At 41.0% G+C, this 17,855-nt stretch overlaps 1 protein-coding gene across 1 annotated transcript in view; it reads left to right on the top strand.

Annotated features, from left to right (window-relative positions):
• Positions 1-17,855, top strand: part of c11h1orf210 (chromosome 11 C1orf210 homolog) — a 49,465-nt gene that overhangs the window by 9,796 nt on the left and 21,814 nt on the right. Inside the window, exons 2-3 of the mRNA XM_043698904.1 lie at positions 3,824-3,945; positions 13,062-13,575. Of these exons, the coding sequence (XP_043554839.1) occupies positions 3,844-3,945; positions 13,062-13,575 (616 nt within the window). The 5' untranslated portion in view covers positions 3,824-3,843. The remainder of the gene's footprint in view (positions 1-3,823; positions 3,946-13,061; positions 13,576-17,855) is intronic.

Genomic DNA, 17,855 nt, shown 5'->3' with positions numbered 1-17,855 from the left:
TTTGATGTGTAGGCTTGTCCAGCAATCTTTGCTTCAGCTTCATGCTACTTCACCAGTGTCCTCATCAATACCCTCATCATGACCAGACTCATTCTGTTGTGTAACTCAAGCTGGGTTGATGGAGGTTACACAGTTTAGTTACTATTGCAATGCAAAACCAAGTCACCTCAAGTTCTGCTCCTGGATGTCATGAAGATTCCTGTCGGGGTGGGGGGATATGGAAGTGTAGGGGGCCTGTAATGGAATGCCTTTGTCCTTCTCCTTCTCTGCTGCCTCACTATTTGAGTAATTTCCCACTGAATTTTCTGCAGTCTGTCCTGCTCATGTGGCTGATCTAAAGACACTGTAACCAAAGGTCACACATCTGGGTCACCTTTGTCTCCCCTGACAGTGAACAACAGCTCTTAAAAAAAAGATTTAAAACATAAAACACAAAGCTTCCATAAATTTGGCTGAAGCAATCGAAAGCAAAGAACTACAGATGCCGGAAATCTGAAACACAAACAGACAGTGCTGGAGAAACTCGGCAGGTGCACTGCATCTGCAGAGAGAGAGAGCAGAGTTATTTCAAGTCCAGAGACCTTCCATCCTAATGTAATGGGTTCTGATGAAGGATTAGTGAGGTCAAAACATTATCTCTGCTTCTTCTCTCTCCAGATGCTGCCAGACCCTGCTGAGTTTCTCCAGCACTTTCAGTTTCTGTTGGCTTAAGCAAACGTTACTCAAAAGCACCTGACTTGCCACTTGTTGACAAGTAAATTGGGGAAATGCTCATCTTGCAGCTGAACACATGGGGCAGGATTTTCTCCCAGGTTTTGGGTCACTACATCCTTCAGGCCGAATAGAAGTTCTGAGCTCACACCCTCCAGAAACCAGACTGGGGTGCCTAAATTGTCATGTCCATGCTTACCATCCTAACTGGAAAAGATTTGGGATGGTGATAAGGAGAAGGCAAGACAGTGTGGTACAGTCAATGGCACTTGGCGGTCCCAGCAAATTTTAAATGTGGGTGATATCCAGCCATTTGGTCTGGCCCTTGCATAGAGAAAGAAAATACTGTCTTGAGGTACAGAGTTTCTGGGACTTCTCAGAATTTTCACTACCCAGCAAATGGGGAGCTATCACTCCTGTTGTCTGAAATGTAAGAATCCATGGCAACCTTGACAGTGATAAGCTTTGCAACTATCTGATAGCTTGAGATTGTCTCAAATGATTCCTAGCATGCAACTAAAGGACACTCAGTGGTTAACAGTCTGCAAATAGATGGCAGTTCCAGCTGATAGAATGGCAAATGGCTCCTACTTGTTAAAGTAATGTTTAATAATAATATCCTCAACAACAAAGAAGGGGAAAATGCCAAATTTATATTCCACATTGTTTTGCAGAACAATAGTTACAGTCTTCCTCCCCTTCCCCCGCCATGAGAAAAAATGTCTCAATTTATTTACGGTTGGAACATGGAAGGTTCTGGCTCTGGCAACTTCAAGATCTAACCTGCAGTGCACTGGAATAATATTTAAGAGTTTGTTGGCTGCTTTCCACATCAGGACTATGTATAAACAATGAATCTACTACCTTGTGACCACTACCAAAAACTCAAAAAGACAGGAAAGGAAGTGCTGTTCTTTAGAAGCCCATTCTCTCATGCTAGCCAATACATGTTATCTAATATTAGATCAAAGAAGGGCTTGCATTTATAAAGCACTTTATACACAAGGAACTACTTGTTAAATTGTTTTGTTGTAATGTAGAAAATGCAGCAACCATTCTCAGCAAATTCTCACAGATAACAATGTGACATGACAAGCTAATCTGTTTTTTGTAATGTTTTGTGGGGTAAATATTGGCCAGGAGACCAAAGGTAACCATTTAAAGGAAGATTAACATACTGGAATCAAAATTTTAATTCCTTTTCTCTCTACACTGATACTGCTAAGTTTTTCCAGCCTTTTCTGTTTTTATTTTACACCAGGGATAGCTCTCCTGATTTTCTTTGAAATTGGGATCTGGGGTCTATTGCATCCACTGACCAGGCAGCTGGGTTCTTAATTAAAATTTTGGCTAAAAGATGGTACCTCCCACAGGTCAATGCTCCCTCGAGAGAACGTTCAGCATTCACTGGAGAATCAACCCTGATCTTTGTGCTCATGCCCTGGAGTAGGACGTAAACGCAAATCCTTATGATTCAGTGGCTGATGGGTCACTAAGTGAGCTATGGAATGATATGTCATTGACGTGGTATTATTGGTAATGGTCAGATTGAACAATTAATTTCTGTTGCTTTATTTCAATCTTCATGTTATTTCAAAACTTTATTAGTCAGACAAGAAGATTGTTGTTACTCAGGTTACATTATAATTTTTATTATTATAAAAGAACTAATTCCAGAGGAGGGGAGGGTGGCTGCCTTTGATATTAATGTTGGCTTGGACTGAGCGTGGCATCAAGGATTCCCATCAGTACTAGAGTCAATGGGAACCAGGGGAATAAACTCTGTACTGGTAAGAGTCATACTCAGCAGAAGGAAGCTGATTGTGAGTGTTCAATGTCAGTCATTTCAGCTCCAGCTTAAGACTGCAGGAGTTCCTCAAGTGCAACCATCTCCAGCTGCTTCATTAATGACCTTTCATCCATTATTAGATCAGAAGTGGGGATATTGGCTGATGATTGCACTATTCATGACTCCTGAGATACTCAAGCATCCATGTCCAAATGCAGCAAGACCTGGCCAATCTTGGGCTGTAATGTGGCGAGTAGCATTCATGCCACACAAATGCCAGGCAATGACTATCTCCCACAAAAAAGAATATAGACACTGCCTCTTGATATTCAATGCTGTTGCTATCACTTAGTCCCTCACAATAAGTACTTTGGCTACAAGAGCAGGCCAGCAAATAGGAATCCTGTAGTGATTAACTCCCCAAACTCTGTCCAACATCTACCAGGCACAAGTCAGGAGTGTGATGGAATACTCTTCACTTGCCAGGATAAGTAGATCTCCAACAATAGTCATGAATCTTGTCGTCATCCAGGACAAAGCTACCCACTTCATTAGCACCGCATCCGTTAACATTAATCCCCTCCACCACTAATGCACATTAGCAGCAGTATTGTGTGCCATGTACAAGATGTACTGCAATAACTCACCAAAGATCCCTAGACAGCACCTTCCAAAGCTATAACCACTACCAATTACAAGAACAGCAGATACATGGGAAACACTACCCCGACAAGTTTTACTCCAAGCCGCACACCACCCTGTTATAGAAATATTTTGCTGTTCTTTCACCATTGCTAAGTCAAAATACTGGAACTCCCTCCATATTAGCATAGTGGGAAGACCTACACTGTTGGACTATAGTAGTTCAAGATATAGTAGTATAGTAGTTCATGACCATTTTCTCAGGGGCAGTTAGGGATAGACAATAAATGCTGGCGAGCCAGCAATGTCCACATTCCGTGAATTAATTTATTTCTAAACTCACTACTTTATTCCAGATTGATTCTATAACTGTCAATTGTTGTTGTACGAATAGATATCTGCACTTCTGATATGCAGATTATTCTAACAGCTGTAACACACAAAAGAAAAGTATTAGTGACATGATCCTGATGTGCTCGTAACTACATTAATACTGACATTAGCCTTCTAACAATCATATGACACCAATTGGATTCTAAAATTATTTATGAACTTATTATTTTTAAATCTTGGAATATTTGATCATAACAAAATAAATGCACTGCTTTTAAACAGTCAGACTTCTTATTGATTACTATGGGTACTTGGATTAAAACAATTTGTAAACACATTAATTTATAGAAAAGACTCTGTGACGGACGATGTCAATAATTGGGCAGAAGTATGTTGGTCTGGTGCTATTCTCAGTGGGATGTTTGGTGGCTGTTATACAAGCAACAAGTCCTTGTGAAATCCTCAATCAGGTAAGTGAGATTGGAAGTCTTTGCCTTGTTAAATATTTAAATAGTTTACACCAAATAATGAAGAATATTTTTGGTACAATTAATATATAATATATATTTTCCATATGGGCTCTTCTGACACCACATGACTAGCACAATTATGGTCAGAAAAACAATTATGATCAGAAACACAATAATGGTCAGAAACACATTGTCAGAATTGTAGTTACTCATCTAGACAGTACGGTATTTATGAATTATGTTTTATACATAATAGTGAAGTAAATCATTTTCATTTTAATCTTTGTATTATTTCTTCTCCTTTTACTGTACTGCCTTCCTTCCTTGCACTTACACCATTCAGCAGCAGTGAAGACAGAATGTCCTACTCTCAAATCCTTTTTGACATTGTCCATGAGTTCAGAGCATAGGAGCAAGAATAGACCATTCTGTGCCTTTAGCCTCCTCTGTCATTTGAGATCATAGTTAATCTTATACCTCAATATCATATACCCACATAATTCCCATATCCTTTGATGTCATTAGTAATTAGAAATTTACTTAACAACTTGTCGAGAAGTCTTGATGGACTGAATGACCTCCTTCAATCTTGAAGCAATTTAGCTAAAATGTAAGATTCAGCTGATTGATATTGATTGTGAACTGATGGAATCCACTGATCATTATGGTATGCAAGTAGTCACAGCCTGACAACCTGAGAACAACCCATTTACTCTTGCTCGACTTACTGTCTGTTAACCAGTCCTCAATACAAGCTAGTATATTACTCCAAATCCCATGCGCTTTAATTTTGTTTACTAACCTCCTTGGTGGGACTTTATCAAAAGGTTTCTGAAACTTCAAATACACTCCAACCACCGATTCCTCTTATCAACTCTGCTATTAATATTGTCAAAAATCTTTGTCACAAGATTTGTCACACATGATTTCCCCATCATAAATCGATTTTGATTCTGTTCAAACAGAAAATTGTTTCCTAAATATCCAGTAACCATATCCTTTATATTAGATTGTAGTATGTACTGATATCAGGCTGATGTCTACAGTTCTCTAGTTTCTCTCTTTCTCCTTTATGAAACAATGGGGTTACATTTGCAACTTTCCAATCTTCAGGATTGTTGCAGAGTTAGTAGAAATCTGAAAAATTTACCCCAATGCAACCAATATCTCTGGAGCAATCTCTTTCAGCACTCCAGGGTAGAGGTCATCATATCCCAGAGATTTGTCAAATTTTAGTCCCATTAATTTCTCCAATACATTTTATTCATTAATACTAATTTCTTTCAGTTCCACACTCTCATTAAACCCTTGGATCTTCATTATGTTTGGGAGAATTCTTATGTCTTCCTCTGTCATTTCTTTATTTCCAAATATAAATTATCTTGTCCTTCTATGCATTGGACTCACATTAGCTTTTGTTAATCTTTCCCTTTTTTTATAGATCTAGAAGCATTTACCATCCAATTCATGTTTTTTGCTCTTATATATTCATATACTATTCTCTTTTCTTATGAATTACTTGATTCTCCTTTGTTGAATTCAAACATTCTCCCAATCCTCAGACTTACAAAGATTTTGGCAAATTAGCTAATACTATCTTAACTTCACTTGTTAGCCATGGCTGTGTCACTTTTTCTGTTCTATATTTTTGTCTTCAAGGATTTGTTAAGTGTGTACAATAAAATTTTCTGATTCAATATGTGAATATACCTACTAGAGAAGGTGCAAAACTTGACCTACTCTTGGGAAATAATGCAGGTCAGGTGACTGAGGTGTCAGTGGGGGATCACTTTGGGGCCAGTGACCATAATTCTATTAGTTTTAAAATTGTGATGGCAAAGGATAGACCAGATCTAAAAGTTGAAATTCTAAATTGAACAAAGGCTAATTTTGATGGTATTAGGCAAGAGCTATGAAAAGCTGATTTGGGCCAGATGTTTGCAGGTAAAGGGACGGCTGGAAAATGGGAAGCCTTCAGAAATGAGATAATGAGAGTCCAGAGACAGTATATTCCTGTTAGGGTAAAAGGAAAGGCTGGTAGGTGTAGGGAATGCTGGATAACTAATGAAATTGAGGGTTTGGTTAAGAAAAAGAAGGAAGCATATGTCAGATATATACAGGATAGATCGAGTGAGTCCTTTGAAGGAAATTAGGAAGGCAAAAGGGGACTTGAGATAGCTTTGACAAATATAGTTAAGGACAATTCAAGGGGTTTTTACAAATACGTTAGAGAGGGAGAGAATAGGGCCCCTCAAATATCAGCAAGGTAGCCTTTGTGTGGAGCAGCAGGAGACACGAAACAAGTATTTTGCATCAGTACTGACTGTGGAAAAGGACATGGAAGATTCAGAATGTAGGGAAATAGATGGTGACATCTTGAAAAATGTCCATATTACAGAGGAGGGAGTGCTGGATGTCTTGAAACGCATAAAGGTGGATAAATCCCCAGGACCCTTGCTGAGATATTTGTATCATCGATTGTCACAGGTGAGTTGCTGGAAGACTGGAGATTGGCTAACGTGGTGCCACTATTTAAGAAAGGTGGTAAGGACAATCCAGGAAACTATAGACCAATGAGCTTGACGTCGGTGGTGAGCAAGTTGTTGGAGGGAATCCTGAGGCACAGGATTTACATGTATTTGGAAAGGCAAGGACTGATTAGGAATAGTCAACATGGCTTTGTGCATGGGAAATCATGTCTCACAAATTTGATTGAGGTTTTTGAAGAAGTAACAAAGAGGATTGATGAGGGCAGAACGTAATCTGTATGGACTTCAGTAAGACGTTCAACAAGGTTTCCCATGGGAGTCTGATTAGCAAGGTTAGATCTCATGAAATACAGGGAGAACTAGCCATTTAGACACAGAGCTGGCTCAAAGGTAGAAGACAGAGGATGGTGGTGGAGAGTTGTTTTTCAGATTGGAGGCCTGTGACCAGTGGAGTGCCACAAGGATCGGTTCTGGGTCCACTACCTTTTGTCATTTATATAGATGATTTAGATGTGAAGATAGGAGGTACAGTTAGTAACTTTGCAGATGACACCAAAATTGGAGGTGTAGTGAAGAGCGAAGAAGGTTACCTCAGATTACAACGGAATCTTGATCAGATGGGCCAATGGGCTGAGAAGTGGCAGATGGAGTTTAATTCAAATAAATGTGAGGTGCTGCATTTTGGGAAAGCAAATCTTAGCAGGACTTATACACTTAATGGTAAGGTCCTAGGGAGTGTTGCTGAACAAAGAGACCTTGGAATGCAGGTTCATAGCTCCTTGAAAGTGGAGTCACAGGTAGATAAGATAGTGGTATGCTTTCCTTTATTGGTCAGAGTACTGAGTACTGGAGTTGGGAGGTCATGTTGCGGCTGTACGAAACTTTGGTTTGATCACTTTTGGAATATTGTATGCAATTCTGGTCTCCTTCTTATCGTAAGGCTGTTAGAGTCATCAAGTCACAGAATTGTACAGCACGGAAACAGACCCTTCGGTTCAATCCGACCATGCCGACCAGATATCCCAACCCAATCTAGTCCCACCTGCTAGCACCCGGCACATATCCCTCTAAACCCATCATATTCATATAGCCCTCTAGTTCTGGACTCCCCGATCCCAGGGAAAAGACTTTGTCTATCTATCCTATCCATGCCTCTCATGATTTTATAGACCTCTATAAGGTCACCCCTCAGCCTCCGACGCTCCAGGGAAAACAACCCCAGCCCATTCAGCCTCTCCCTATAGCTCAAATCCTCCAACCCTGGCAACATCCTTGTAAATCTTTTCTGAACCCTTTTAAGTTTCACAACATCCTTCCGATAGGACGGAGACCAGAATTGCACGCAATATTCCAAAAGTGGCCTAACCAATGGCAAGATGACCTCCCAACTCCAGAACTCAATATGCTGACTAATAAAGGAAAGCATACCAAACGCTTTCTTCACTATCCTTTTCCCTGTGGTGGAGGAGTCCAGATCTAGAGGGCATAGGTTTAAGATGAGAGGGGAAAGATATAAAAGACATCTAAGGAACAACTTTTACATGCAGAGGGTGGTGAGTGTGTGGAATGAGCTGCCAGAGGAAGCAGTGGAGGCCGGTACAATTGCAACATTTAAAAGGCATCTGGGTGGGTATGTGAATGGGAAGGGTTTGGAGGGATATCGGCTGGGTGCTGGCAAGTGGGAATAGATTGGGTTGCGATACCTGGTCGGCATAGACAGGTTGGACCAAAGGGTCTGTTTCCATGGTGTACATCTCTATGACTGTATGATTTTATGAATGTATGCTTTTTTGAAAACCAAAACAAGACTTCTTTAATTGCTAGCCATTGTATAACTATCTTGAAGCCTATTAGATTAATGTTTTTAATCCACTATGACATGCTTCCATCACATACCATTATAATTTTCTCTGCTTTAATTTAAAACACTGGTTTCAGATTGAACTATATTTTTTCAAGGAAAATTCTACCACACTGTGGTCACCATTCCTTACAGATTATTGTCTAAATTTGTTTTAATCAGACCTTTCCGTGGAGATGTGATAATGTAATGGTAACGTCACTGGACTCGTAGCCAGAAGTATAGACTAATGTTCTCTGGGTTCAAATCGCACCTTGGCAGATTAGTTCAATTTTTAAAGAAGCTAGTCCTATGTTTGTAAAAACCCATCTGGTCCACTAATGCCCATTAAGAAAAGAAATCTGTTATCCTTACTGGATCTGACTTAAAATGGGACCAACAGCAATGCCCTCTAGGTAATTAGGCATGGGCATGAACGCTGGCCAAGCCAGCGATGCCCACATCCCATGAATTAATACAAAAGTTGCGTAATACTAGATCTTAAGTAGCTGTGTCCCAGGTGATTCTTCCAACTATTGTTCGAGAAAACTATTTCCAACTTATTCCAGGAGTTTTTCCTCCAATGCATTAGTGTTCATTAGATTCACTCAGCATATATGTAGATTGAAGTCAGCCATGATTGTTGCACTCCACTTGCTCTTTGCTACTCTAATTTCCTGATTTATAACATGCCTTACAGTACACTACTGTCTGGTTGCCTATAAACCACTTCTACCAAGGCTGCTTTCTGTTTCATCTGTATAGAGAAAGCAGAGCTAACATTTCCAGTGGCCCTTCTTCAGAATATCCTCATCAGGATATTGGTCCTAGTATTGGAGTCATAGAGTCATAGGTATGTACAGCACAGAAAGAGACCCTTCAGTCCAACCCGTCCATGCTGACTAGATATCCTAACCTAATCTAGTCCCATTTGCCAGCACTTGGCCCATATCCCTCCAGAGAAAACAACCACATCTTATAATCCTCCAACCGTGGCAACATCTTTGTAAATCTTTTCTGAACTCTTTTAAGTTTCACGATATCCTTCCAATAGGAGCAAGACCAGAATTGCACGCAATATTCCAAAAGTGGCCTAACTAATGTCCTGTGCAGCTGCAACATGACCTCTCAACTCCTATACTCAATGCTCTGACCAATAAAGGAAAGCAACCCAAATGCCTTCTTCACTATCTTATCAACGTATTACTCCTCTTTCAAAGGACTGCACTCCAAGGTCTCTTTGTTCCTGCTAAGATCTAACCTCTCCTCCTTGTACTGGTTCCACCTGCTACAGAACTAGTTCCAATGTCTACATGTTCATTTGCTCAATTTCTCTGTGTTTATACTCATTAGGATATTGGACTGCATGCAGTCCTGAGATTACTGCCTTCGAGGACCTGCTTTCAAGTCTCTTGCCGAGTTTCCTAAATTCTACTTTCAGGGACTTATTCCCCTCCATATATTGTTGGTGCCCATGTGAACCATGATCTCTGGGGCCCTGACAGATATCTTTCTGGCATCCTTAAATACAGGTGAGGTGCCGGAGGACTGGAGGGTTGCTCATGTTTTCCCCCTTACAAGAAGGGTAGTAGGGATATTCTGGGTAACTATAGGCCAGTGAGCCTGACATCAGTAGTGGGAAAGTTGCTGGAGAAAGTACTGAGGGATAGGATCTATTTATATTTACGAAAAGAATGGGCTTATCAGTGATAGGCAACATGGTTTTGTGCAGGGGAGATCGTGCCTTACTAAAAATAGAGTTCTTCGAGGAAGTGACCAAGTTGATAGATGAAGGAAGGGCTGTTGATGTCATAAACATGGACTTTAGCAAGGCGTTTGATAAGGTTCCCATGGTAGACTAATGGAGAAAGTGAAGTCACATGGTATGCAGGGTATTCTAGCTAGGTTGATAAAGAACTGGTCGAGCAACAGGAAACTGAGAATAGTAGTTGAAGGGTGTTTCTCAAAATAGAGAAAGGTGACCAGTGGTTTTCCATAGGGGTCAGTGTTGAGGCCACTGTTATTTGTAATATACATTAATGATCTGGAAGACGGCACTGTTAGTATGATCAGCAAGTTTGCAGATGACACAAAGATTGGTGCAGTAGCAGAAAGCTGGTCGTGTCGTTTCATGGCTAGTTGGTGACTAGCCACGAAATGACACAACCAGCTATCCTTAGTAGCCACACATGCAGATGACAAGCAACATGAGTTCAACTGAGACAACACTACTATTATAGGACAAGCCAAACAGAGAACAGCCAGGGGATTCCTAGAGGCATGGCACTCATCCACAGATTCAACCAATAAGCACATCGACCTGGACCCAATATACGGACAGCTGGAACTGACAACCGGAAGCGGCAGAGACAAACCACTATAAATGCCAGAGGAAACATCACAGAAGCGCTTCACAGGAGGCTCCCAAGCATTGAGGATGTCACCTAGACAGGGGACGAAACGTCTGCAGCATAAATTCCCAGATCGGCGAACAGAACCACAACAATGAGCACCCGAGCTACAAATCTTCTCACAAATTAATAGGCTTGAAAGAGGCTGGCGGTGGAGGGAGGATTCTACCCTGAGCTGAACAAGAAGACCCACATCTGGTCCTTGCAGCATCTCTAGGAGCAGTGACCACTGCTGGGACTGCATTAAGATTCCTTGAACTAGTGACTCATGCAAAAAGGTGAAGTCGGTGGGCATTTCAGCAGTATATGAAATTCATGTATAGGTAGAGGCAGGTGAGATAGAGGTGGAAGTAAGTGACCTTTTTTTCTGCACCAGCCAGCTTGATTTCTCCTTATACCTGGACTCGAGGACTTGCCTTATGAGGATAAGTTGAATAAGCTTGGACTTTTCTCTCTGGAGAGAAGGAGGAAGAGAGGTGACCTGATTGAGGTATACAAGATAATGGGAGGAATAGATAGAGTCAATAGCCAGAGACTTTTCCCCAGGGCAGGATTGACTGGTACGAGGGGTCATAGTTTTAAGGTATTGGGAGAAAGGTATAGAGGAGACATCAGACGTAGGTTCTTTACGCAGAGAGTTGTGAATGCATGGAATGCGTTGCCAGTGGTGGTGGTAGAGGCAGAGTCATTAGGGACATTTAAGCGACTGCTGGACATGCACATGGATAGCAGTGAGTTGAGGGGTGCATAGATTGTTATTTTATTTTACATTAGGATTAACCCTCGGCACAATATCGTAGGCCAAAGGGCCTGTTCTGGGCTGTACTTTTCTATGTTCTGTATGTTCTATATATACTCCATCTGACTAACGGAGGGGACTTGGATCAAAAGCTCAGTTAGTGAAGCAATCCACCTGAGCTGGCCTGAGACAATAACTGGAGAGGGAATGGAGTTCATAGCAAAAGTGCATAGTTTCTTTTAGGCACCAATAATCAATATCTTTAATTCCCTTAGAGGGAATGACAGTTCATCTAAGATTGATGTGTCTAGCAGAGGCAGAAATCCAATTTGAACTCAAGAGGAAGTTGGGCACAAATTTAGAAGACAGAAACTGGTTCAAGTACTTTAGGGAGGAAAGCAAGATTAGAGTTGAGACAGCAATTTTTAAAATCGGTACAGAGGGTGGTTCTTTTGGGAAGGGAGTGATGATGACCTATATGAAATACAATGAATGTAAGGACATAGAATAAGGAAATGCAATTGCAGATAAATACAATGTAGTGGTTAGACATAAATTTGTCTGTGATTAAAAGTCATGATGTTAGAGAATTGGATGTTGTCGCTGTTAGTGTGGGTAAGAGGAAGTGAATGTAGGGAGATGTTAGCTTGGAAATGTGGACATTAGTGAAGGGATTCAGAGGAGAGTGGGCAAGAATGGAAGTCAAGGCAACTCAGGTTTTAAAGTCAACATTAAGAAGATCAAGTTAATTGATCCACTGCCATTTTCTAATTGGCACAAAGAGGGTCTATTACTTTTGATTTGTGCCTACTGGCAAGTGGCCATCAGTTTCACAACTGTCTCCTCATTAGGCAGGGATCCAAAAGACACCCACACTGGCAAAAGCAACCACTGTATTGTATTTGGGTTAACCCTGCATTGATCCCAAATATGTGTTGTGCGTTCAAGCACAGGTGGAGCAAGGGCAAGGATTTTCAGAGGCACTGTAAAGTTAATTTATAAAACATGATGAAAGCAATGAACAGAACATAACTTGAGTACTGTTGATTTAACGAGTAGATGGTAAATTGTTACATGAAGTGGTTTCCAATCACATGATTGTATAATTCTCTGAAATAAGTTGAAACATTATCTAACATTTTTAGGGTGCCAGATGGTTTATTTCTGGTCTTTCTAAATGACTCTGTTCTCAATTCTGCCATACGGGTAGTTTTTCTATAATGCGATGGCTGCATTCTCGTGCAACCCCACATTATATAGAAAAATCGTGCTTTCAAAATAATGCTTAAGGTGTTGGTGATGTACAGCCAATACATGTTTTAAAAGTTCACACTTTAGGAACAATTTCTGGATTAGTGGTGCTGGAAGAGCACAGCAGTTCAGGCAACATCCAAGCAGCTTCGAAATCGACGTTTTGGGCAAAAGCCCTTCATCAGGAATCCAGAATCTGGTTTCCAGCATCTGCAGTCATTGTTTTTACCTACTTTAGGAACAGTGTCTCCAGTTCATCAATCACATTATAGCGAATTCGTGTTTTAACAAAATGCAATTTGTAGCAGAATGACCTGTACTTGAAAATTTGAATTTCATTTGTGGAAATACTGTAATATAAAATGGGATTTTTATATGTTTCTCAGGCCTCAGCAATCTGCACTGGGAGGAATCTTACAAAGGTGCCAGAAGATCTTCCCGCCAATTTAACTAGTTTGGATTTATCGGACAACTCAGTGGATGCAACGGATCGAGAAAACAATAGGAGACTGCAGGCATTCAGAAATCTGGTCTTCCTCAATCTTTCAAATAATCACATGCCAACTTTGACCCCTGAGACCTTTATCAATCTGAAGAAGCTGAAGGTAATGGATCTGAGTCACTGCAAGATTGGTTTGCTCCACCCCAAGGCTTTCAAAGGTCTTTTAAGTTTAAAGATCCTGATGCTGAACAATAACAGAATAAAGGATTTGGCAACTCAGTTCCTCAGTGATGGGCAGGAATTGTCAATGTTGAACCTGGCCAATAACAAGCTGACCACAGTCACCATCCAGTTGTTGGAGAAATTTGAAAGAATACGTGAAGTTCGACTACAAGGAAATTCTTGGGTCTGTGACTGCAATCTGTACCCACTACAGAAATGGTTGATGCTCCGCTTTGGTAAGTAATTAATTGATTATCAAGTTAAGGTCAATTTCAGAGAAGGGCTGGGGATCTGCGAAAACACTGGACTGTCTGTCTAATCCTTGTCATTGTGGGTATCTCTAGCATAGAACAGAGAAGGTAATTTCAGCTGAACCTGCCTATTGAGAAACTAATAGGCGCAGTCAGTTATCCCTGTTACAGCCTACTTCAATAAAGAAATATCAGACACCTGTAACACATACAGCCTGTCCATCCACATGGGTTTATTGTGTGGTGCCTTTTGTTACAAATATTCATTGAATATCCTAAACATAGTGCAAAACATGCTTTCAGTTTTGATGTTGTCTATCACACATGGCTGTCAATATCAGAATAAACATCAGCTGGGATCTCTATAAGATCAGACCCTCAGTTACACATATTTCATAGACCAGAACTGACAGTCTAACCTATTACACAGCAAAGCAAATCATTCACTAATTAATAATAGGGATCAACCAGTAAGATCAACCCTTACATCTCTATGACGATGACTCTAAGATCATAAGACATAGGTACAGAAATTAGGCCATTCAGCCCATTGGGTCTGCTCCGCCATTCAATCATGGCTGATAGGTTTTTCAACCCCATTCTCCTGCTTTCTCGCTATAACCCTTGATCCTCTTGATACTCAAGAACCTATCTATCTCAATCCTAAATATACTCAATGACCTGGCCTTGACTGCCTTCTGTGACAATCATTTCCACAGTTTCACCACTCTCCGGCTGAAGAAGTCTCTCCTTATATCTGTTCTAAAAGGTCTTCCCTTTGCTCCAAGGCTGTGCCCTCAGGTCCTGGTCTCTCCTAACAATGGAAGCATCCACTCTGTCCACGCCATTTAGTATTCTGTAAGCTTCAATTAGATACCCTTTCATCCTTCTAAACTCCATTGAATATAGATCTAGAGTTTTCAAACGTTCCTCATACCTTAAGCTTTTCTTCCTGGCATCATTTTCGTGAACTTCCTCTGAACACACTGCAGGGCTAATACATCTTTCCTGAGATACGGGGTTCAAACCTGCATACAATACTCTGAACGTGGTCTGCCCAGAGCCTTATAGAGGCTCAGAAGTACATCCCTGCTTTTATATTTAAATCCTCTCAAAATAAATGCCATCATTGCATTTGCCTTCCTAACTACTGACTCAACTTGCAAGTTTACCTTGAGAGAATCCTGAACTAGAACTCTCTTTGCACTTCAGACTTCTGAATTTTCTCCCCAGTTTGAAAATAGCCCATGCCTCTATTCTTCCTACCAAAGTGCATGACCTCATACTTTCCCACATTGTATTCCATCTGCCATTTCTTTGCCCACTCTCCTAACCTGTCCAAATCCTTCTTCAGCCTCCCCACTTCCTCAGTGCTATCTGTCCCTCTACTTATCTTTGTATCATCTGTAAACTTTGCCAGAATGCGCTCAGTTCCTTCATTTCGATTGTTAATGTATAAAGTGAAATATTGTGGTCCCAACACTGAGCCTTGCAGAACACCACTTGTCATCCTGAAAAAGACCCTTTTATCCCCCCTCTCTGCTTTCTGCCAGACATCCAAGCTTCTATCCATGCTAGCACCTTGCTCCTGACACCATGGGCCCATATCTTACTCATTAGCCTTCTGTGTAGCACCTTATCAAAGGCCTTCTTGAAGTCCAGGTAAATAACAATCATTGGCTCTCCTTGGTCTAACCTGTTCATTACTTCCAAAAAGAATTCTAGCAGATTTGTCTAGCATGACCTACCCTTGATGAAACCATCCTGACTTTACCCTATTTTAGCATATACTTCCAAGTATTCAGAAATCTCATCCTTCTCAATGGATTCCAGCATCTCACCCACAACTGAGGTTAGGCTAATCGGTCTGTAATTTTCCAATTTCCTGTACTCTCTTTTTAAACGGGGGTGTCATGTTAGCGATTTTCCAGTCAACTGAGATCCTTCCTGATTCTAGTAATTCCTGAAAGATCACTAATGCCTCCACTATCTCTTCAGCTATCTCCCTTAGACATCTGGGGTGTAGTCCATCCAGTCCAGGTGAGTTATCCACCTTCAGACTATTCAGTTTTTCTAGCATCTTCTCCTTGGTGATGGCCTCCATACTCAGCTCTGCCCCCTCACTCTCTTGAATGTTTGGGATATTACTTGTGTCTTCCACCAAGAAGACTGATGCAAAATAATTATTCAGTTCCTCAGCTATTTCATTGTTCCCCACTGTTATCTCTTCAGCATCATTTTCCAGTGACCCAATTTCCACTTTTGCCTCTCTTTTGCCCTTTTCAAATCTAAAGAAATTCTTACAATCTTCCTTTATTACTGGCTAGCTTACCCTCATATTTAATCTTCTCCCTCCTTATTTCTTTTTTTTGTTGCCCTCTGTTGATCTTTGTAAGCTTCCCAATCCTTTGGTTTCCCACTGTCCTTCGCCACATTACGTGTTTTTTCTTTTGCCTTTATGCTATCCCTGACTTCCCTGGTCAGCCATGGTTGCCTCATCCTCCCTGTACCATGCTTCTTTTTCCTCGGAATGAATCTCTGCTGTGTCTCCTGAAATACTCCCAGAAACTCCTGCCACTGTCTTTCCTGCACCTCTTTCAATCAATTCTACCCAGCTTCTCCCTCATGTCTCTGTAGTGGCCTTTATTCAGCTGTAATACTATTACCTGTGATTCTATCTACTCCCTCTCAAATTGCAGAGTAAATTCAATCATAATATGCTCACTGCCTTCTAAGGGTTCCTTCACCTTAAGCTTTCTTATCAAGTCTGCCTCACTGCACAACACTGAATCCAATATTTCCTGTTCCCTAGTGGGGTCCACCACAAACTGCTCCAAAAAGCCATCTTAAAGACATTCCACATATCCCTTTTCTTGCAATCCACTACCAACCTGATATCCCAGTCCACTGCATATTGAAATGCCACATGATCACTGTTACTTTGTCTTTCCTACAAATCTTTTCTATCTCCTGGTGTAATTTGCATCCCAGTTCCTGACTCCAACTATCTTTTTTTAACCTTTGCGGTTCCTCAATTCTACCCACATGGATTCTACACCATCTGAACCTACTTGGTTTCTTACTATTTATTTAATTTCATTTCTTACTAATAAGAAAACCCCACTCCCTCTGCCTACCTGCCTATCTTTTCGATAGAATGAAAATCCTTGAATATTCAGCTCCCAATCCTGATCCCCTTGCAGCCATGTCTCCGTGATACCCACATCATAACTGCCGATTTTGATCTGCACCAGATCATTTACCTTATTCCTTGTACTGCGTGTATTCAGATATAATGCCTTCAGTCCTGTGTTACCCAACCCTCTTCTCATTGTCATTTGTTTATCCAATGTGCTTGAAATTTGTTTGCTAACCCTTTCCAAACAGTCTGTCCTATTTGAGTCTGTGCTGGAGATTTTTATACCTCTCCTGAGTTCTGCACTCTTACCTTCTCTTTTAATTCAAGTTTTTTAATTTCCCCTAGAACTGAACCCTCATTGCCCCCTTCCCTATTTAGTTTAAAGCCCTCTTTACAGCCCTAGTTATGCAATTCCCTAGGATTCTGGTCCCAGCACTGTTCAGACGAAGACCATCCCATCAGAACAGGTTTTTTTCTTCCCCAGTGCTGGTGCCAATGTCCCATGAATTCAAACCCATTTCTTCCACACCAGTCTTTGATCTTTACCTGTTTAATCTTATTGACCCTGTGCAAATTAGTTTGTGGCTCATGTAGTAACCCAGAGTTTATTACTTTTTTGGTTCTGCCTTTTAATTTAGCTCTTAGCTGTTCATACTTCCATAGCAGAGCCTCTGCCCTGGTTTTATCTATGTTGTTGGTACTTTCGTGGACCACGATCACTGGATATTTACCCTTCAACTCCAAGTCCCTCTGCAGCCCAGATGAGATATCCCGAACCCGAGCACTAAGCAGGTAACACAACCTTCAGGACCCTCGGTCCTGGTCATGGAGAGCAGTGCCAATGCCTCTAATTATACTATCTCCAAATACAACATTTCTCTTCTCTCCCCCCACTTGAATGGTCCCCTGCACCATAGTGCTGCAGTCAGTCGGCTCATCCTCCCTGTAATCCCCATTCTTTGAGTAAGTGCTTGTGAGTTTAAGAAGTACTCCATAAACTTGAGGACAATAAATAGACTGAGACATCACGGTTGAGAGTGTGGTGTTGGAAAAGCACAGCATGTCAAGCAGCATCCGTGGATCAGGAAAATCGATGTTTCAGGCCAGACCCTTTCATCAGGAATGA

Source organism: Chiloscyllium plagiosum, chromosome 11, assembly GCF_004010195.1.
Source record: "Chiloscyllium plagiosum isolate BGI_BamShark_2017 chromosome 11, ASM401019v2, whole genome shotgun sequence".
Lineage (NCBI taxonomy): Eukaryota > Metazoa > Chordata > Chondrichthyes > Orectolobiformes > Hemiscylliidae > Chiloscyllium > Chiloscyllium plagiosum.
Note: the sequence above shows the minus strand (reverse complement) of the source record. Positions and strands in the feature narration are given on the sequence as shown.